Below are 22,967 nucleotides of genomic sequence, written 5' to 3'. Positions count from 1 at the left end.
AAACGTAAGTCTACAAACATGATGATATACCCTTTGACTCCTGACCATAGGAAAACCCACAGCGATAGGGTTAAAGAACTACTTCAATTAAGCTAAAGTGCTCTACAAGTAAGTGCCTCAAACATAATCCAGAAAATTATTTTACTTCTTCTTGATAAGATTACAGAGTGTTGAGAATGTTATATTAAAATGATTTTGAATATGCATTTCAGCAAGTCACATGATAATGATAGTTAGTATATGCAGTGAATGATGTATATCAAAACTGCATTGTGACATTGTTTTGCATTTCACATAGTGTAATTCCTTTGAAAATTGATCACTATTGGGAAGGGTTCATAACAGCCCCTTCAGATGCAAAATATTCATACTCTCAGATCATTTTTCATGTGTTCAAACTGAGATTTAGATTTGCAAGATGAATATAACCCATGTACGTCATGGCACTGGAAAATAAAAGAACATTAAGGAACCATAACCATCCAGAAAGAGACTTGCAACAAGTCATACACCAACCATGGTAAGCAAAGTACAGCATCTAGTAATAGGTGAGAACCAATAAACATAAATTTCAGTGGCAAAAACTATCCACATGCCCCAAGCAGTAGTACACCACATAATGAAGAATGATCTCTGTCTGGAAAAGCAAAGAAGTTGCTTCCATAGCATATCAGTTCAACCTTGGCAAACCTCAAGCAACTGGAAAATGAAATGGGTTTATGCTATTCCATACAAAGACATACCAATGCAGCACCTATACATTTCTATGCAATCAGACTGTTAAAATGGGCACTGGGAAACTGTGGTACTCATACCTAGATGAAGTATGGAAAGTCAGCATGGTGGAGTGGTGTGCTTTGGACATGACAGCCATAGGTAAAATTTTTTGCAATAGAAACTATACTGCAGAGCTATTGTTAATATCATTGGTCTTCAGATAGAGCATGATCAGATGTGATGATGTGGACTATAACAAAATGATGAGGGTACAAAATCATTTTACATCATATTCAACCTTTGTACAAAAGAACTAAAGGAACCACTAACCCAGTGGGTATTTCCCCAATAATATCAACTCCATAGTTCTTGTTGAATTCTCCCATATAAGAAACCAGGGTAGCAAGAACCACCTGAAAAAAAAAAAATATATATATATCCATATATTTTATCAACACACTTGCATAAGTATATACATATATTTATAGAAATAATCAAAAATTTTAAATTTCCAGTTAAATGTATTAATTCACCAAGCACATTGTGCAGTACTTTCACAAAATTGTCTGTTGATCAACCACAAATAAAACTTGGAAATCTCTCTTATTAATTTCTATAAGTCAGATAGATGAATTACCAGTATATAGAAACTGTGTAATGCAGCACAAGATATGGTGTTAATATAATATTTGCTGTTTTATTTGGCAAAATGTTATAAACAGAAACTGTATTTGGTCTGAAATAGTTAGGAGTTCCTCATATTTCTCACCACTCTTTTTATTGCACTAGAGGCAAACAGAAAGATCTGCTGCATTGAAATTAATTTAATGATCAAGAATTGGAGAACTAACACCACAAACAACTACTTCCCACAAGAAAAAAACTAATGTTTTTCAATTCTACACAAGACTTAATGACGGACTCTTTTTTTCAGATTGATGTAAGTTACAAACAGAGCAAGTCATTACATTCCTAAAAAAGAAAATAAGTTAATTCTGATTGAGAAGAGGTTAGTTATTCTTTTCCACAATGTGGCCTTTCCCTAGCTCAACCACAATGATTTTAGGAGTCATAATATCTGTTATACTAAACATACCTACTTCCCCTCTCATCTATATACAGTAAACTGAGATCTCTAACATAATCTACACGTAACTTATGTAATACACAAAAAATCTGTAAAATTAGAAAAATTAAAAATGCTGCCTTCTATCCACAGGATTAATGTCAATTTTTAAAGTGAATTGACATTACATAGTGTTGCCACTGGCTATAACAGCTAGTTTGTCAAAAGAGAAAACTAGTTAGATATCCAAAATAGACATGTTCATTATTATGAAAACAAAATTTTTTCTGCATTTTACTTTCAATTATCTTTAATAATAAATTAAATAAAATTACTTCTTGGCAACAGATAACTATCTCAAAAACTAAACAATTGAATAAAAAGTTGCATTCTATTTTATTGGAGATATTCAGTGGACAGTCAATTTAGATTAAAGCCATGTTGAGGGAAAATAATGTCATAATAAAAGACTCAATTTTGGTTATCTTTTCTATAGAGTAAAACTAAGTGTGCAAAAACTTACCACTACTAGATCAATGGGAATAGGCAGTTTTAATTTCTCCCTGAAACGAGCATTAATTTGCTCCTTCACAACTGCTAAGATGAAGATGGAAATGGCTGCAATTAACACAGTAGCTGGATTTGCATTTTTTAGAATGGAAAAGATGTTAATTGAACTCTGAAATGTAATATAGAAGATGCTGAACAAAATGAAATATGTCTGGCATGTCATTAATTCTATGAAAGAACACTGAAAATAATTAATAAAAGTATATTATATACACAGATAACAGTGTGAACTACACTACAAACAGTTCAATTGCAAGCTGAATATCATATTATTTTTCATAATGTTACAAAGAACAAAAATTTAACATGCTTTAATTCAGAAAACCAAACCTTTGCCAAAATCAGTTCATTAACAGTCACAGAGAGATAGAAAAATTTGGGTGTATAAGAATAGTTCATAATTCCCAATTTTAGGTTAATTTATTAATTTTTGCTTAAAAATAATATCATGCAATGAAGAACCAGTGCTTATTATGTAAGAAAAGCAAATATATTTTTACTTACATAAATGACTTTGAAAGGACCTGTAAACCTACGTGCAGGGATACCAAACAAATATTTCAACTGAGAAACAACCACCAAAACAGAGGTACCAGTGCAAAATCCTGATACAAACTGATCCGAAAATACTACTGTCAGCGATCCTAAGTGAAGGATACCCATTACTATCTGTCCAGAAACAAAATTATTTTATAAGTTACACTGTTTTTAACACATTTCATTCATTTTCATGATATTTATCAGAAACAGATAACGAATTCAAGATTTACTATATATATACAAAACATTCTTTCAATTCACATCAAGTAGCTTTCATACTCTGTTTACCCATTTCAATCTTTTGCTTTTCATACACATCCCCTTCAGTTTGATTGAATATTTGTATACTAAAAGTTTCTGGCTACAGTATTATCACAACAATAATATACAGTTGATTTGTGTAACTGAATCTATATTTCATAAAGGAATTCGGTTAAAAATTAAAAACATATTTGGGCTGAATCACATATTATGTCAGTTAAGCCTTTATACTTTAAAACTATCAAGTACTAAAAACCAAACAACTAAAATACATTATTTATCCATAATAAGGATGACCGTTTATGGTAAAATAAACCCGGTAAATTATTGAACAGTGGCCAACTATTACACACTATTTTATCCTACCATAGGAAGTGTCAGATAACTAAATACCTGTAAATAATTATGGAAACATTGAGGAAAATGGGTATAAAAGGCAAATATTTTAGGAATTCCACCATATTATCCTGTGAAAATGAATTACACCAGAGCACAGTCATGTATTGATAGTTTACACTGTAACTGGTTCAATGGCAACCAATCATGAAGCTCAACATCAGCATAAAGCCTCCAGTGACTAAGATTGAGAATTCAAAGTTTTGGCTAGTTAAGGATCCTTTAAGAAAAATACTTGTAGCAAGATTCCACATTTCAGTAAGAACTATATGCAAGACTCACAAGAGTATACATGAAACTCACACTGTCATTGTTAATAATAGAAGTGGTTGAGGTAAAAGCCAAACCTCTCCAAAAGTGGCATTTAGCATTTCAGGACATCTTTTTTTTGAGACGGACAATGGCTGAATACCAATCTTGCCAATGACTTCACTATAAATACAGGTGTGAATGTTAAGAACAGTAAGATACGCATCATTAAAAAGTGTTCTCAACAGATATGTAGCTGCTCAAAAACCACTACTGCAAAGAGGCAACCAAACCAAAAAGATGAAATGGGCATTTGAACACAAACAGTAGAATGACCAAAGCATGAAGTGTATGCTTTTTACAGATGATCAAAGTTCAAATTTGTTTAATAGAGGAAAAGACAATTGTTTCACAATCAATGCACAACAACTAAAGTGAAGCATGGAGATAAATCAGTAGAACATGGGCATTTGAACACAAACAGTAGAATGACCAAAGCATGAAGTGTATGTTTTTTACAGATGATCAAAGTTCAAATTTGTTTAATAGAGGAAAAGACAATTGTTTCACAATCAATGCACAACAACTAAAGTGAAGCAAGGAGATAAATCAGTAGAAGTTCGGAGTGCTGCATCTCAGTTAACAGCATTCATAATCAACTAAAAATTGATGTCACCCTGACTGATGATAAGTACAAGTGTGGTAAATGAGCATACATGTGTTTTCTATCTCCTAGTATTGATATAGAAATGTTTCCAAATTTGTTATTTGTGCAGTTTCCACACAACATCTTGGTAAAGAAGATCAAGTTACCAACTGACAGTATGTTTCATTATAACTAACCAATCACATGGGTAGTGCTATTTGCTCTGCGTAAGTCTGACGTTAACAAGTTAAGTAAGTAACATGAGATTTATTCAGACTGGAATGTGATCTCAACAGTATTAATCTTGTATATGATATCATCCCGAGTTAGTCTATATACCACCTCACAGAACAACTTTAAACCTAACTCTCAAGTAAAGCAACTGTCTGTTGTGGTTAGTAAGGTATATTTTCACTTAGTTTACTTATTGTACTTATACAATTTTGTTCAGTCCCTACTTCTCACAAGCTCAGTCACAAAGAGAATTATTTCCCACTATATAATCTTACATATCTTCCATTATTCTGCATACTTATCTTTTCACCCTTAAGGTAAATGAGTGCTATATGGAAATACTATACAGGAACATGATTTATGAGACATGGTTTCAGCTTGTGAAAAACAATGATCCCAAGAATGCAGAAAATTGTGTGAAATGATACTTTGACAGCAAAGAAGCCAATGAAACATTCAACTATGGTTTGATCTGCACACAATCCCCATACGAACATTCTTGAGACTGTAGGGCTCGTGTAAAAACCGAGAATTTCAACAGATGACAAAAACTTTGCAAAATTATAATAAGTAATACAGAACATTTGGATCAATATTCTACAACTGTTCATTGATAAACTGTATGACAGCAACTGAAAACAAAGCGTAATGCCCTATGTAAATAAAAGGATTCACAAACATAATACTGGTAACTTGTACAACTTATTCCTTTTTTTCATATTTTCTCCAAAAGTTTACATTTTCCTATACCAAAAATGTATTTCTGATAACACCTCCTCTAACACTTTAGCTTTATCCCAACGAAAGTTTCTCTTCTGTGCCCATCTAAGCATTGATATGAGTTATACCTCACTTGCTTCAGTCTTTTTACCTCACTATATCACCCCTAGCAACTTTATTCGTGGGACTCTCTCCACCTACGTCAATGCACCTCCATACGAGATCTATATATAAGCTTCCCATTATTACTTCTTATTCACTTTTTTCAGACTGGCAAAATTATCATATCCGAACACAAGCCACAAGGTAAGTATTATCATAAATACATTTTCGCCATAGGAAAATGTAAACTTCCTTAACACACTTACATCCACTCACACTTTAGCTAGAATGCCACATTGACATGGGAGAGGGGCCAGTGTAGACAAAATCCACATCAAAAACGTGTGCAAATTGAGGTTTAGTATAGCACACTAGTGGGGTTTGCACTACTTCTGGAACAGGTATGCTCTTCAGCTGGATAATGTGAAATCTAGAAACGTGGGTGATGAAAGCCAACTGGCCACAATGTCAAAACCGTAACCTCATGAGAAGAAACATGCAAGAAGGGGCAACTATTCCAAAACTGGTTCCTCCTGCAAAACCAGAAACATCTAGTCTGGAAATATTGTACATGCTAATGAGAGTCATCCAGGCTCCAACCATGCTGACAAGGTCCTACATTTCATCGTTGGAATTATAGCTCCAAAGCTAGATCCAAGGTGTAGTGACTAGGTCATGGGGCCTCCAGTGTGATATAATTGTATTCTAGTAATATGATATTAAAGAAACCCAACCAAAAAGTTACAAAATGTTGCATGTCGAGCCACCGGAATTACAAAGAGAAAGCAAGCAACATTAAAGTGGATAAACCATCACAAAATGCAAGAAACCGAACTCAAAATTATGGGACTGGAAATCCAGTCTGAGAGTTACAGAATGTCGCATGTGAGCCAACAGAATTATGAAGACAAGACAAGCAACACTCAAGTGGAAAAACCTTCCCCCAACATGAAGAAGCACAGAACGCAACAAATTCGGAATTACGGGGCCCATTCACCCCTCACTTAACCTGGGATTACAAACCTAAGTCCTAACTCCCCATTCTCAGAGGCAAGGCAATACTTCCGCCTCCAGAATTACAAGGACAATGTGGAATAAACAAAATTCAACCAATGGCTCAAGGACTTGCGTTCCACTTGTAGAATTACGAGGAATCAAAGACCCTCTTCCATGTTCATGGAAAGAAATATAATGACCAAAAAGAAGGGCCATGCTCAAAACAACCAGATAGCAAAGTGTTATCTCTGAACCAGAATTATGATGAGAATCCTGTGTAGGCTGGTCCTGCTCCCACCAAACATCTGGAAAAAACATCCAGGATTATGGATGGGAGGGTATCCAGCTTTGCCCTCTTCTCCTTGAGTGAAACAGTGTTCAAACATCATTCAGGAGGAATAAACCTCTGTCCACCACTCCTGCAACTGGAAAATAGGAGCAGAAATACTTCCATTTTTCACTTTGTAGAAATGGGTGGAGAATTTGCGTTGGGGAGTCCTGAAGAACAATGTTTCTGAAACGGTGCAGTAAGTGAACCACATTCCCTATTTTGAAAAGCAAACCAACCCCAATTTATTCAGTCCAGAAGGTATGGTGATCCATAAGTGATGGTTCAGTATTGGATATAATGTATGGTACTGAATAATTGTGTACCACCCAGAAAGTGCCAAAATGGCCTTAGGGAACACCCCATCTCAACAGAGCTCGTTGCTACCATGAATTTTATTTATAAATCTACTGATAGCTAGTGTGAATTTGGAAAAAGCATACCTGACTAGGCAACACTTGCCACTGAATGGGATCCAAATGATAATGATGAGAGGGTCCCTGAAAATGAACAGAAGAACGCAGAAGAAATGAGGTCACTCACCTCTGTCACAATCAAGCCAGGGTGTGTCAAATAGCCACGGGTGTAGCCAAAACCCATCTGAGAAGGAAACTGTTAAACCATGTAAATAGTGTGATGTAAAGGTTTTAGGTATGGTTCACATACCAGCCTGTACAACTTCCTCCAGTGAGCAATGCAACCGAGCTGCCAGGGACATCGAGATAATCGTACTTGATAAGATGAAATCCACAGAAGTCTCTGCTCCTCCAATAAAAACCCAGAGTATGCCATACAAGCCAACTGAAGAATCCAATCGTCAAATTGACAGAGGATAAGTCATACAACACAGTAGGATTTCAACTGATAAACAAACAGTGACGAGAGATCCGAAATGCATCAGTGCATGCCACATAATATCGAAGAGTCCAAACCAGGCATAAAACACTATCCTGATCCAAACAATCATATGAATGTGAAATGGAGGGAAGATGAATAGAAGAGAAAGCCTTATCTCCTTCACTAGCTGCTGAAGTTTCAGGTAGAATACACCTGTCTGGATACAACAGAACACAAGTGGAATAGTAAATAGTCCTGTGAGCATGAAGTGCAAACACATCCAAACATCAATACCCACTAGCCAATAACAGAAGAAAATAACCTTTAAAGAAATGGAACTGCATGCACAGTTGAAGAAAGAGACAAGTATATTTGAAAAATTACCCATCCCATGGCCTGAAGGTGTAGAGGTGCAGGTTGAGCCCAACTTAGTCTGGAATTGAAAACCACCCCTAAATACACGAGGTACTATGTGGGAGTAAGAACAGACTTCTCCTTTTTTGGAAAGAAACCCAGCTCTCACACCTTCTGATAACAGAGTTTGAGTGTGAAGTTCTGCTAAGTGGCGGGAAGGGGCAATAAGAAACCAGTCATCCATGTAATGCTGAGTGGAAATGCCCAATGAGTGAAAATTACATGAAAAGAATCTGACTATCCAGCAAAAAATGTATGGGGTAGATGCAAGGCTGAATGGAAGAGTGCAAAACTGAAAAACCTGTCTCTCATACATGAAATAGAGGTAACGGTGTGAAGACTCCACTATCGAAATATGAAGATGGGCTTCAGTGATATAGAATTTTATCATCCATAGACTGGGTGAAAAAAGCCACCACAGTGAAAGAAACAATTCCATTATAATCCAAGGAGGTTGAAGGAAGCAATTGAGACAAGAAAGGTCAATGACAGTTCGCCAATCGCCCATTTTTTCAGTACTAGAAACAGCCAGGAATAGAAAACTTCTAGAGAGGAGTCAACATGCTCTATGGTCTCTTTGTACCAAAGATCCAAGAAGGATTGTGCTCCATGGCTGGATGTAAGAGGTTTGTTTGTTTTGAATTTCACGCAAAGCCATCCCTAATTTAGCAGTGAAAGACTAGAGGGAAGGCAGCTAGTCATCACCATCCACCACCAACTCTTGGGCTACTCTTTTACCAACAAATAGTGGGATTGACTGTCACATTATAAAGCCCTGATTACTGAGAAGCTAAGGAAGAAAGGGAAGAGTGGAGATGGGCCACATCCACTAAAGATCCAATAAAATGGGAATACCAGCAAAAATAGACTGTCAGAGAAAAGGAGCTTCTCAAAGATCTCTAAGGGCCAAAGCAGATAGGTGAACTCCCTACAGCATGGTATCCCTCTCCAAAAGATCCCAACAACAAACCAACCAAGATACCAAGGAGAGAACAGAAGCCAATAACCTGACCAAAGTATATGTCAATGAATGACTAAGATCATCCAAAAATTGTGCAGGAGATCTGTGATAAGCCTCAGACAACAGTTCCAAAGATGATAAAAAACACAAAACTGTTGTAAGTGACAGACCAATTCTGGAAAACTGAGATTAAGGAGAACAGTGAAATTTTGTCTAGAGCCCCAAATAAGACAAAGAGAATCTAAACTCTGAGAGTCCATATAAGATTTCTCCAGGAAATGGAAAGCCAAGGCATACTGATCCAATAAATGAGGAGGACAAGGCATGGCAGCACCCTCTCTCAAATGATAAGCAAATCTCCTCTATGCACAGCAGGTAATCAGACAAATGATTTTCCCCCAATAAAGAAGAGGATTTGCAAGATACAGGAGAAATACTCAAAATATTATAAACTCTGCATTCTAATTGCAAAAAAGGTTCAGGAGGCAGAATGCCTGTCCAAGGCTCATGATTAGCTGTCTGAGGAAAGGAAGGTGCCAGAAATATGAAAGTCTAAATTCTCACCAGTACACATGTAAGACTCTTATTAAGAACTGTATGTCCTCCGCAGAAAGTGGCTCCTCGATGCCTGGATGATACCAGATTTGCGAGTTGGTAGAGGAGGAGCATCAGGCAAATCTATGTCTGAGACATGAACATGTATATTTATATTCAAAAAATGTCTCCAAATATTTTTTTTTGGTTAAGTAAAACAACAATAATCTCTAAAAGAAAATGTCGAAAACATGGTAATAACACTGAAGAGAAACCCTCAGTAATCATGTAAGATCGTCATCATAATTTCTGCTGTTGAGAAAAAGTGAACAGGAAGTGATAATGGGAAGCTTATATACAGATCTTTTATAGAGGGCACACTGATGTAGGTGGAGAGAGTCACAAAAATAAAATTGCTATGGACAATATAGTGGGGTATTAAGAATGAAGCAAGCTAGGTATAATTCATACCAATGCTTAGATGGGCAAAGAAGAGAAACTTTTGTCGGGATAAAGCTAAAGTGTGAGAGGAGGTAAGTATGTTTTGGAATTGGTTCGTTCCATTAATAAATTTAATATATAGTTAATATTACTTGTTGATTGGGACTCCTTTATGTGTATAATTTTTATGTTCCCATAATTATTTTCAATATCATGGGTGTGTGTAATTTATTTTCTGTTATCATTTCTCACAAATCTGTTCTTTAATAGATCATTAAGCCCACCACAATTAGGTAGTAGACCTGTGGTATTTCCAGGTTAACCTGATTTTCTGAAAGAGTATTAAGTAGGTCAGCTTTATAATGAGAGGATTGGCAAGATAAAGTATGAAGTGACACTAAATTTCAAACCAAGTTTTAAGCTAAGAAGTAAAGAAAACAGACACAATGTGTGAGTAGAAAACGAAAAGAATCTTTATTAAATCAAAGATACAAAGCACAGTATGTGTACTTGTATTTGTACACTAGATTGTAGTCTTATATTGAACTCATGAATAAATTAACAGATTTTCCTCCCTCAAAATGTCTTTCCTTTCATCAACTCACTTGAGATCCTGTGCAGTACTGTTTAATGCTAACACTTCTTAATTAACAGGAAACAGAGGGTTTACCCACAGAAAATAGCAATATCAATGTGACTGGGGAGGCCTTAACCTCAAGAAATCCAACCAGTGGTGAAGGACACTGCTGATGTCTACAGTCTTACACAATGTGAAGCATTATAGCAATAACACCTGCAAGCAGAGCAAGTATTATCTCTATAGAACAGTAAAGCTAGAATGAAGTCAACAGTTTCTGGATTACATGTAGGAGGAGGATATCTGGCTGCAGATAAGCAGGAGATTTTTTTCTGCATCCAGCTACTACCAACACCAGATCCACCAGGAACCAGCATCCAGCAGATGGTAGGAAAAGAGACTGCCAACCTGTGGTGCATCTCCAGTCCAAAACTTGGCAGCAGTGGACATTTGTCATCCAGTCTACAGTTAGGAGAATGGAAACTGGCCAGCACACCTGTGAGGACTTACTTAGCTGGACCATCTGCAACCAACACCAGACCCACTGGGAATGTACATCCAGAGGATGGTAGGGAGGAAGAGCATCTGAGAGGCAAACTGCAATTTTATGAATATATATATATTTATTTATTTATTTGTGACATGGCAGAGTGCATCAACCAAAACCTGGTGGCATCTAGAATTGTACATCAGGTAGGAAGAGCATCAGAGATGGGTAGCAATTTTTGTCTGCTTTACTCATGTTAGTTCATGAGTGTACAGTCTGGGATGAACATACTTATGAAGCAAAAAACCACTAAAGAGAACGTCTAGCAGTTCTACAGAATACTCCATCTCTACGGTGTGCATAACCCAATTCTGCAACATAATTGTTTAGGCATAGATGACAATAGAACAGGGAGACACAACCAACACCTGGTGGCATTTGTAATTATACATCAGATCCATGATAGGAAGGGCTACAATGAGCATGGATGCAGGATGGACAGTGCAGATTTTCGAGAAAAAAAAGTATACCTGGTCAGGCACCATTTGCCACAGAGTGGGATCCACAATACAATAGCAAAAAGATCCCTGATAAGTAAGAAAAAAATTGGGGAAAAAAGCAACCTTGCACAATACCAAAATGTGAAAATGTAAATAAACAGTCAAGAAAAACTAAGTCAGCAGTATAACAGAAACGTCGACAAATCTGCAAGCAGAAATAAGCACACCTGTACAGCACTACTGCCAATTGAGAGGTGATTAATGAGTGTAGATGTGAAAAGGGTGCTGATTACAATAGGAGTGGTGTTGAGCTCCTATTGATAGTGAACTGCTGCATAATCATTCACATGTGGATATAACTGAGGTGGAAAGCTAGTGGCATGCATTGAAGATTTGCCCCAATAGAGGGCAGTGCTAGTCGAGAAAAGCTATTTTGTGAGAGGAGGTAAAATGTTGTAACAGAAATATACTGTTGTTATTTTTTAAAAACTACACAGGTATCATAAGTAAGCTACTTATAAGCTGAAGACAAAAAGCATTAACATAAACTGTTCTAAATGTATTATAATCTTTAGCCACACAATCATTTGAGTAAAATCATGTTACTTTTCGTGTAGAATACAACACACACACACACAAACCTTTTTGCCATGAAACTGATAGATAATGTTATTTTAGATTTTCTTAAGGAAGCATATTAGTTTATTACAGGTTATTAAACAATGGGCTTCCATAAATTTTTGTGTAAATCAGATGACTGCTTAATTTGTACTTTGCTGAAGACAAGTACTGTTGCAACATTGCAACTTTTAACCTATCTATTATAAAATTTTTGATTATTTACACATTTTTCCTGATCAAAGTTTGTAAAGAGACTCAAATATGAACCTCATTATTAGTAAAACAGATATTTATACACAATTTCAAATCTCAGTTCTCACCTAACTTTATTCATGTAACTCCTCTGAACAATCTTTGAGGCTGAAAGTATGCACAGATAAAGCAGTTTCTCTATAAGCTAGTATAAGTTCACTATGACAATGTTAATAAAAAAAAACATACAATATACCTGGAAAAGCCCTGTTATAAGGCAAAGAGAAACAACCACTTCCAAGTTTGTTGGAGGCCAGAATGGATCTCCACTACCATCAACTTCAACCATTGAGTGTAAAACTTGCTCAGTTGTGTTCAAACTTAGATTTACAGCAAAACCTGCTAAATCGGAGTTGACAACATCTTGTTTACTTACTGCCCCTAACTTTCCTGGTGCACTGCCTGCCATTAAACTGATGACAGCCATTGTACCTAAAAGATCACATTATATAAATTAAATATTTAGTGACATTAAATAAAAAAACAGAAGGGTGTTTTGCATACATTTTATCTTGCAAAATACTTTGACTGTGTCCTCTGACTTTAAGTATTATTATTACACATCTGATATCATTAAAGACGAAAGTAAATTCTGGGCTAGCGTGAATGATATCTGAGGAAGCTAACAATAAATATCCAGGCTAATTTTTTGCTCATCATATATTTCACAAGTAGATAATTTTACCAACTCCAAAAATCCATTTAAAGATATCATTAATAAAAGTTATAATTTTCCTATACTAAAAATGTATTTCCGACAGTTACTTACCTCCTCTCACAAAATTAGCTATTCTCATTCAGTGCTGCACTCTATATGCAAACTTTTTCTTTATACATGCCACAAGCCTATTGGAATTAAATTATTCCAGCGTGTCTCTTATGCAGATCATCATGCGTCACCAATAGAAGCATGACATCTTCACATGATGCATGTGACTCCTTCTACACTCCTCTACCAAACTATCATATTGAAGTTTGGCAGAAGACGTAAGCACTGGAGGAAAGTGGGGAGGAGGTAAGTACCTACTGGAAATCCATTATCAGTGTAGGAAAATTATAACTTCCAATATGAGCACTGAGCTATCGATCCAGGGACCCAACATCTGGTATCAAAAAGATGTCTATCAGATGCAACCAACTCCCCCAACCTGGAAACTTGCCGGAACCATCCAAAAGGTAATAACATCCCCATAGTATGATAGGACGAGGGAAAGCAAGAGGACAGAACCGTAACAATCCCACATACCACTACTGTGACTCACAACACAGATGGAGGAAAATCGAGGAAGGAAGATAGACAACCCAAAACATGTGTGAGGACTTATGTTGACTGGTTCTCCTCTAAATCCAAAACCCAGCCTCAGAGTACCGACATCCGGATGGGGATAGAATGAGGGTTTCCAATCAAAGGGGTTAACAACATTTTGATGTATCACTCCTTCATAATTCTATATTTCAAAGAGGAGGACCATACGTCATCTAAACCTGCAGAACATCACCACCCTACTCTGCACTGAATGGTTATAGCCATTTTTTGTGAGGAACCCATTAAGGAGGTTGCCTCCATGGTTAACCACCCCAGCAGCTTGGAACTGGAAAATGTTAAGGACTTCCATACTCTACTAGAAGAAAGGAGGGTGAAAAGGTGAAGGAGAGACCAGAGGAATGTCATCACATGAGACAGTGTAATGGGTGACCACAAAACCTTATTTTGAAAAGCTATTCACTATAGGCATGGCAGGGATGGGCAGCTATCCTCTTCTGCTTTACCCACGCAGTCCATGGGTGCTATGGTCTGGGATGTGCATGTTTATGAAGCAAAATATCATGAGATTATTCACCTACAAGTGATCTTGTGGTACACCCCATCTCAACTGTGAGCATTGTGAAGCCATGGAATATAAAGTGCATGTTAAAATGGCTGTACAATGCAGATTTCAAGTTGAAGAATACCTGGTAGGGCACCACTTACAACAGAGCATGATACATATAATGAGGAATAAAGAAAACGGCCCCTGAAAAGAAAAGAAAGTATAAATAGAAACTTACCAGTCAGAGTTGCACCAAAGTCTAAAAAACAGCCACAGGTGAAGAATGAAAACCTGATGAAGAAACAACAACGATATGATGTAGATAATGGGAGACAAACGTATTGGGCATGATTCACATTACTGATTGTAGAATTTCCTCCAATAGACAAATATACAGAAAGCGCGGGAAAAGGTGAGATGTGTAATCTGATAAGAAGACGCCTGTAATAAATTCCAAGAGGAAGAAGGCAAGGAGGAATAAGCCAATCGGATCAAAGTTGGACCCAATTTGTAAGGTTGAAAGTGAAAGATCACAAAGGGAGGAAGACTGCCAGAGGATAAAGAGTTGGGAACAAGTACCACAGAAGGAAGCTGTCGAGGTAATATAACAACAAGAGCCCTGACCAGACACAGAAGTCTATCTGGATCCTGTTACAGGTAAAGATAAGAAATGGAAGGAAGGGAAATAGGCAAACAGAAGGAGCTTCCCTCCCGAGCTGCCAAGATCTTTGGGAGGAAAGAATGATCCAGATAAAGGAGACGATAGGTTGGGTGATAAAATGTACATGAAACATCAATGGCAAACAAATCTGATCATGAACATCCACAGGCTTAAAAGAGAAGGAAATACATTTTAAAGGAAAGGTAAAACATGGAACATGAAGAAAATGGTTCAAACAGAGGTAAAATGAAGAAATGGAGTACCACATTAACATCCCAATACAGAATGGTAGGTTGCCTGGGAGGGTGATACAACCAGAAGGAACACATTAGCATGGTAAGGACAGGTGAAGTAAAAGCTCTACGGTATTGGGAAAAATGAAAAGTATGAGATAAGGCCACCAAATAACCTGAGAGTGAGGAGACCGAGGACCCCTGGTCAAAAAGCAAAGTAAGAAATTCCACAGTAGGCTGGACAGAGAGAAATCCTCTAGTTGTAGACCAACTGCAGAACACCTTCCACTTGTGCTGATACACCTCAATGGAAAAAGGTCATATGGAATCAGCTAAAAGGAAAATGACTTGACTGGAGAAACCAGAAGAGGTACAGGAGGGGAGAGTAGCAGGTGCTGTAGCACCAGAAACTGTGGCTGAGCTAGCCAATAAGGAGCACATCAGAAGGACCTGACAAGAAGTGGTATTGATGAGAGAGATCACCCAATGAAGTAATCAGATAGGAGAATAAACATAAAGATATTTGTGGGACCAATCTTAGCTGAAGACATTGACTGCCAGAGGATGAGGGACCAGCAACCAAAAGAGAAATAACTTGTGTATGAGGCTTGTAGCAAATGCATTAATGTGAACCCCACGGACTGCAAATCTCCCTGAAAACATGGGAATCTAAGGATCACACAGTTGGCTATATCTGGTCAAAACGGGAAAGGCAATCTAAAAGCACCCGGCACATAACGTGCAATGAGATGATTGTGTTGCATGTGGATACAGTATAAGAGATCCAACATCTGAAAACATAACTCTCTCGACCGGGTGCCCCCTTGATGACTGATATGTACCACCACCATAGAATTGTTGGAATGAACCATCATTAGACAATGTTGGTCAAGAAGAAGGAAGTGATTCAATGTACAACTAGAAGTTTGAGAACGTTGATATGAAAAGTGCTTTCATCCACAGACCAATGGCTCAAAGCTTTCTGTTGGTTGACCCATGCACCCCAGCCCTGCAGGGATGTGCCCATGAAAAGATGTAGACACGGGGGAGGAAGTGGCACACCTGCTGAAGTATGTGTCTTGTCCAATCACCAAGCAGATCATCTCGCATGGTAAGAGGAAGGGTAATTGGAGTAGAAAGAGGATCCCACACAAGGTTTCATTGATCATGAAGAGCCCACTGAAGGGATCTCATATAGGCACAACCGAGAGGAACTAGTGAGGTCATTGAACACGTCCCCAAAAGCAATAGAACCTCGCGAGGGGTATGTGATGGAACCGAGAATGTATGGTGAGCTAACAATTCCAAAGAACTCCCAAATGGATGAGATATTGAGTAGATCTGAGGAAGGACTTCTATAATTTGATTAACCAGGGCACTCGAGCAGCCATTAAAATGAGCTGCTGAGTATGGCTGGCCAAATCAAGTTCAGAATGAGCCAGAAGAAGCCAGTCGTCCATGTGAAAATTAAATCCTAGAGCATGAAGATGTCAAAAAAATGCTCAGACTATCCGACAGAAAACATAAGGGGCTGAAGCAAGCCCAAATGGTAGGGCTTGAAATTGGTAAACCACTTTGAGATGGACGAGACAGAGGTGATATAGGTATATGAAGATAAACCTTGGTGACATCCACTTTGGTCATCCATATACCCAAGGAAAATGCTCACCTCAAGGTGAGAAAAACTCCATGGTAAACATGGGCAGGTGAACAAAGCAGTTAAGGTGAGATAAATCTATGACCAGTCTCCACTTTTCTTGGGAACAACAAAAAAGTCAAGAATCAAAACCTGTGAAAGGATGGAGAACAGGTTCAATGGCCTGCATAGATAGCAATTTTCAAACCACTTCCAACAGACACTGTCTGGTCATGGGATTCTGAGGAGGAGGGAAGGAAATGGGGAAAAGAGATATGGGAGATGGGGGAAAAAAGGGGATCATGAATCCTTCTGATAAAACCTGAAGAACCTATTGATCCTCGATGAAGAATATCGGCAAGCCGAGCTCCCACTGGACCAGAACTCACTGAGTAGTCACCAGTACTGTTGATGATGTGAAGTGAGTCATAAAAAAACAACAACAATGGACAAAACATGAAATTGTTATAGGTGGCAAATATGGCTCCAACTGAGACAAGTGTGCAACAATATCAGTATGGGTAGATTGTTGAACAGATGCCACCTGTGGCTCTAGTGTTTCTGGGATCGTGTCAAAAATGTATCGCTGAAGAAATGGAGCCCATATGTAAATGTCAAAGATAAGTCAATGGTAAACAGACCCGAGCCAAAATCGCATCACGACCTAGAAGGTCCCAACAACAGAGCTGAAGAGGTCAAACAAGCTAGTGTGGAAGAAAGAAGGGAAAGGGTATCCACAGAAATCCCCTCAGGATTTCTGAGGAGAGCCTCAGAGAGAAGGTGTGGAGAAAAAGATACCGTAAAAGAGTTGTAAGGGTAAGACACATGCAAGAATACTGGGCATGGGTCAGACTGACAGATGATTCAGGAGCTACCCTCCAAACAGGCAATATGGAACCTACCAACTGTTGGTCCAAAAAGGAACAATCAGCACGATGGTATGAAAGCAAAAACTGATTTGAATCCCACTAGGGGCAAGGCATGTTAATCCCATCACTTAATTGTGAGGCAAGTTGATCAGCATGAACCCGAATATCAAGGGAGGGAGGAAAAACCAAAAAGGGGTGGGAAGATTGGTTATGTCGTAAGGAAGAATGTGGCTCATAAGAATTAGGAGAAATAGACGATCCAAGTCCTCATCAGGAACTGGGGCAAGGGCCAGGATAAAGGCTGGCCCATGTAATGTTTGATCTCCTCACTGATTAATGCAGATAAATCTACCATCAGGTCACCTGCACCTGCAGCCTGAGAAAGAACACTAGTCGCTGGTGTAATCCCCAAAGTAGTAACATGAACTTCAGAATTCATTGTGAAAAACAGTTCACCAAATTCAAGCGGTGAAAAAGAATAATGCAACTGGAACAAACTGATAAAAATTTAAAGTGAAGAAACTGTCTGAATGAAAATTAAATAAATTAAAGAAAACCACTTCGTGAGGAAACTTAAACTGATTGTGAATCTTTAAACAAACAAGAAGCACATCTGAACACAAGCGCTTCCAAACGAGAAGTGGTAGTTTGGTAGAGGAGTATAGAGGGAGTCACATGCGTCACGTGAGCATGTCATGCTCCTATTGATGGATAAGTGACTTATGATTATTTGCATGAGAGACACGTTCAAATCTTTCAATTCCAATAAGGGAGAGCAGAAGGCTTGTGGCATGCGTATATAAAAAAAAGTTTGCTAATTCTGTGAGAGGAGGTAAGTATTGTATCAGAATGTTATCCTGTTAACAAAAAATATAATTATTGAATAATTTTCTCTATGTTACTATAGTAGTAACTGGATAAGACTAAATAATAATTATAAACATTCTAAATGCTACTTAGTTTTCTTGGTACTTAAATAAGAAATGATTCTTTCCTCATAAAAAATGGTTAACAGAAAACACAGCATAGTTTCTGTTTGAAACAATGGATGCTTAATGTTTCAAGAAAATGGAGTTATGGAGTTGATAAGCAATTTTAACAGCTCTATCAGACTATCATATCAAAAAATATATAATATTTTTCAACCTCTAGCTAACTATAATATTAACTTACTACTTTAAAGGGAATTTTCTAAGAATCCTTTACATTCCTTATACAATAAATCTTACACAACAGTAAACCACTTTTATGTATATTTACATTAAATGAGGACTATCTACTGCAATAAAATATTAGTCTTCTACTTACAAACTTCTTGTTACTGATACAAAATAAACACTAACCAAACTGTAAGTAAAATAAAAATGTCAAGTAACAAATCATAAAAACAAAGACACAATTTGTTTATGGAAAGCAAATTACAATACAGCAAATCTTAGTTGTGTTAACTACAATCAAAGGCATGATCCATTCAACCCGGATACTTTCTCCCTACTCCCTTCTTCTATATTCTTTTATCAACTGTTCAGCAAATACAAACTGTTCAATACAATGCCTGCATATCAAAGTAAGTTTGAAGAAACAGTCTTTTTCAATTAAAGGTGTGATTCACCCAGCTCTAGTAACAATCTCCAACTTTAGAGATCAGCAATGCAGCAGTAATTCATTTAAATTCTTCTTCTGGCTAGTAATCTGATTTGTTTAGAAACAAAAGGTGGGTTGATTTTTCAGTAGCCATCTCCCGATGAACATCTGGTGTATTGTGACCAATGAAATTCAGTTCCAGGTCAAACCACACAAGGGCATTTCTGGCTGTTAATTACTCTTGGCTTACAACAATTACTGTCTGACCCCTAATTTGCTGGAACTAAGGTCAAAATGGAAATAAATAAATATTGAAATGTTATAAATCATCAGTTACATACAGCTCAGCTATTCACATCTTCAAACTGTTATGCTTGTAAGAACCATAAAAACATAATGATGTAATAAAATCCTTACATAATAAGACTTTTAAATACTAAGCTTACGTAACAATGCCAAAAACTTACCAACAGACACCTGTCGAGAAGTCCCCATCATACAGTATATAAGAACAGGGAAAAATGAAGTATAAAGACCATTGACTGGGTCGACAGATGCTAATAAGCCATACGCCATTCCTAAAATACAAATGTTTAATATGAAACAAAACAATAACGTATTTCTGTGCATAATTTTTTCCCTCTCTCAGAATTCAGTGCTGTCAGAAAAATATGAGTGTTAGGCTGATGGTTAATTTATTTTTTTACATTCTTTGAGGCCCACTGAAACTTAACTTATAAATATAATACCACTTTGCTGTTTGTCTTCTTTTTCATATGTCCAAGGAAAGCCAAATCTAAATTCTTAACAATATTTAATACAGGACTATCATACCAATCCTTAACTGTCAGTCAATAGTGGCAACAGAAGTAAATGAAGAATGTGAAACTTATCCAATGTTGAAAAATCATTTATGTGTATGTGATGTAAGGTCTTCCCAGTGAAAATACTACATTGACTTGTTTCTTAAGCTTTATTTAACATTTTTACTGCTTTTATCATTTTTTCCAACAAATTTTTTGTGGTAAACATACTACAGATGTAAAAATGTAGGATTTTGTTTTTTTGGGGGGAGGAGAGGTTTGTTTCTGAAATCAATAACTCATGTACCCCTAAACAGTGTAAATCATGTATCAGTAACAATCCAGCACTTAGTCCAAAGCAATGTTTGTGTCAGACTGAAAATACACATTAACAAACAAGTGGTTACAAAATCAATCAACCCCATATAGAAAGAGTTAAGCAAAAAATCTTTGCTAAACCGATTCAAAAATCATTTCAAACAGAGGGTAACATCCTTAGAAGGACAATACTAAATTAACTTCTCCCCTCCACAAAAAAAATGAATGTTTTTGTTTTAGTGGTTAAATTTTTGAAACTGGATTATTTTTTACATTGCCACTTGTAAAAGCTAACCTCAAATAGCACTAGAATTGATGTTCTGATACTTATCAAAGTGTTTGAAAACATTTCTCCATTTCCCATGAGGTGTAAAAGTGTTTCTTTGTTTACTTGTAGGATAAGCACAAAGCAACAATGAACTATCAATACTGTGCCAATCACAGATAGTAAATCCTGATTTTCAGTATTATAAGCCTTTAGACTTACTGTTGAGCCACTACTGGCTATGTAAAGGTGCTGAAAATTAAAATGTCAAAAATATAAAATATATAATCTACAAAAGAACGCAAGTCTATATTTTATCTATAAGTAGCAGGGAAACATTACAATAATACTTTTCATGAGCTCCTCCAATATTCTTTAATCACTGATGTTCAAGTGTAGTATTCTAACTATGTATAAAATCATTATTAATTTTCATTCCTCAGAATGACTGAATAACTTACTAAAGATAGTTTATTCTGCATGAGCAAGAGTAATCTCTTTTAATATCTAAAAACAAAAAAAACTTTAGTCTGGTTGATTCCCCCCACACAAATGTTAATTAGAATATATATAAACAGAACAAGATAGAGTTCATTTCCTCTGAGAATAAAATGAAATAAAACACAAGTCTCAAAATTTAAGAATAATTTTCATCCTTAGCAGTTTCACATCTATAGATGCTCCTCATAGTAAAACCATAAAACTTAAAACATTCATACAGACTAAACCTAACCAATAAAACACTTTCTTTTATAAAAAAATCAACTTTGTTGATTTTTCTCTTTGCTTCCTCTACATTTTAAAATATTGAGTGTTACATTATATTTGTTAATCAAATAATTTTCATACAAATTTTTAATTTTCACTATTAAAAAATCCATAAAGGGTATACTTCAAAAAAATAGTTCCAATAGTCCACCAAAGTTAGCATTTTCCCTACCTGAAAATGTATTGCAGATAGATACTCACCTCTCCACAGAACAATCAGCTAACACCTTGGAGCTGCTGCAGAAAAGTGTTTATTTGGAAGCACCAACACAATGAAAGATCTCTCAGACCTACACATAAAAATATGTACCACACTAATCCATGTTGTCAACACAGAACAATCAGCTAACACCTTGGAGCTGCTGCAGAAAAGTGTTTATTTGGAAGCACCAACACAATGAAAGATCTCTCAGACCTACACATAAAAATATGTACCACACTAATCTATGTTGTCAAACAGCCTCAAACCATACACCTCCACCAATAGGAGGGCATGGCAACCTCTTTGCATAGTACTCCCTTCATAAGCACTTTGTATAAACCATAAGCTCATTCTTGATAAGGTAAATAGACACTTTGGGAGTGGGGAGGTAAGGTAGGTTGTTCTGTGGAGAGATGTGTTTCTATCTGAAATACATTTTTAGGTAGGGAAAATGTTAACTTCAGACTACAGTACTTATCTCTCCACAGAACAACAATTACATAAAATCCCACAATGAAAAGATGGTGAAGGGCCCAGTTGATGAATGAAATTAAAAATTATGAGCTCCTTTCTGAGAATATGGCAACAGCAAAGGAAACTTATGAACCATCAGAGGGGGGAGAGTGTAGTCAGTGCAGCACTCAGTGCAAGATCACATCCATCCATATCGAGGAATGCTTTTTTCCCAGTATTCATGGCTGGCCAGAAAAGTTCTTTCAAAACAGTTTTATGTTTTTTGCAAAAGTATCACAAAGTGGAATGTGGAGTTTGTTGCAAAGGTGGGTGGAATGTGGAGGTTACTGAACTGCTTTATATATCCTAAAGGGTTGACAGACTATAGAGGTATGACTATGGCAGTATGTCAAATTGTACAGTATGTGAGAAATACTTACAAGAATATGCAAGTTCAGGAATGAATCACTGCAGACCTGCATTCCAAGAACTCAAGACCCATCTAGCTAGTTACAAATACCAAGAATGGACTGGTTCATATCAGTGGGATTACACTGACCAAAGGGGGAACTCACCATATCAACCCCTTCCCACAGTAGCTTGGTTCTGGGAAAACAAAGGTTCTCTCACTCCACTAAATTAGATTGGGAGGGAGAATACTGAAGAGGTGCATGGACTGAATAAGAATTTTCATCTATCTAAGGTCCCTCCATTCACCAAGTGACCCTACAATGGATTACCACATATAGGGACAGCAGGGTCTGCCTTCTTAGGTGATTGTTTAGCCTCTCTTTTTTTCCATATAACTTGGAAGGTAATAGAAACTATATGTACTTCCAAAGCAGTATTTGTTTGTTTGTTTGTTTTGGAATTTCGCGCAAAGCTACACGAGGGCTATCTGCGCTAGCCTTCCCT

The 22,967-nt window shown here is 36.9% G+C and overlaps 1 protein-coding gene across 1 annotated transcript in view; it reads right to left on the bottom strand.

The window, feature by feature from the left end:
- Positions 1 to 1,047: 1,047 nt before the first annotated feature.
- Positions 1,048 to 22,967, bottom strand: part of LOC111089476 (solute carrier family 26 member 6-like) — a gene marked incomplete at its 3' end in the record, with an annotated part of 42,789 nt that continues 20,869 nt past the window's right edge. The window contains exons 4-8 of the mRNA XM_022402071.1: positions 19,711 to 19,821; positions 12,646 to 12,881; positions 2,858 to 3,022; positions 2,307 to 2,462; positions 1,048 to 1,130 (exon numbers count right to left, since the gene is read on the bottom strand). Of these exons, the coding sequence (XP_022257779.1) occupies positions 1,048 to 1,130; positions 2,307 to 2,462; positions 2,858 to 3,022; positions 12,646 to 12,881; positions 19,711 to 19,821 (751 nt within the window). The remainder of the gene's footprint in view (positions 1,131 to 2,306; positions 2,463 to 2,857; positions 3,023 to 12,645; positions 12,882 to 19,710; positions 19,822 to 22,967) is intronic.

The sequence above is a fragment of the Limulus polyphemus genome, unplaced genomic scaffold, assembly GCF_000517525.1.
Source record: "Limulus polyphemus unplaced genomic scaffold, Limulus_polyphemus-2.1.2 Scaffold6386, whole genome shotgun sequence".
Taxonomy (NCBI): domain Eukaryota; kingdom Metazoa; phylum Arthropoda; class Merostomata; order Xiphosura; family Limulidae; genus Limulus; species Limulus polyphemus.
The sequence above is the reverse complement of the archived record's forward strand: the minus strand, read 5'-3'. Positions and strand labels throughout refer to the sequence as shown.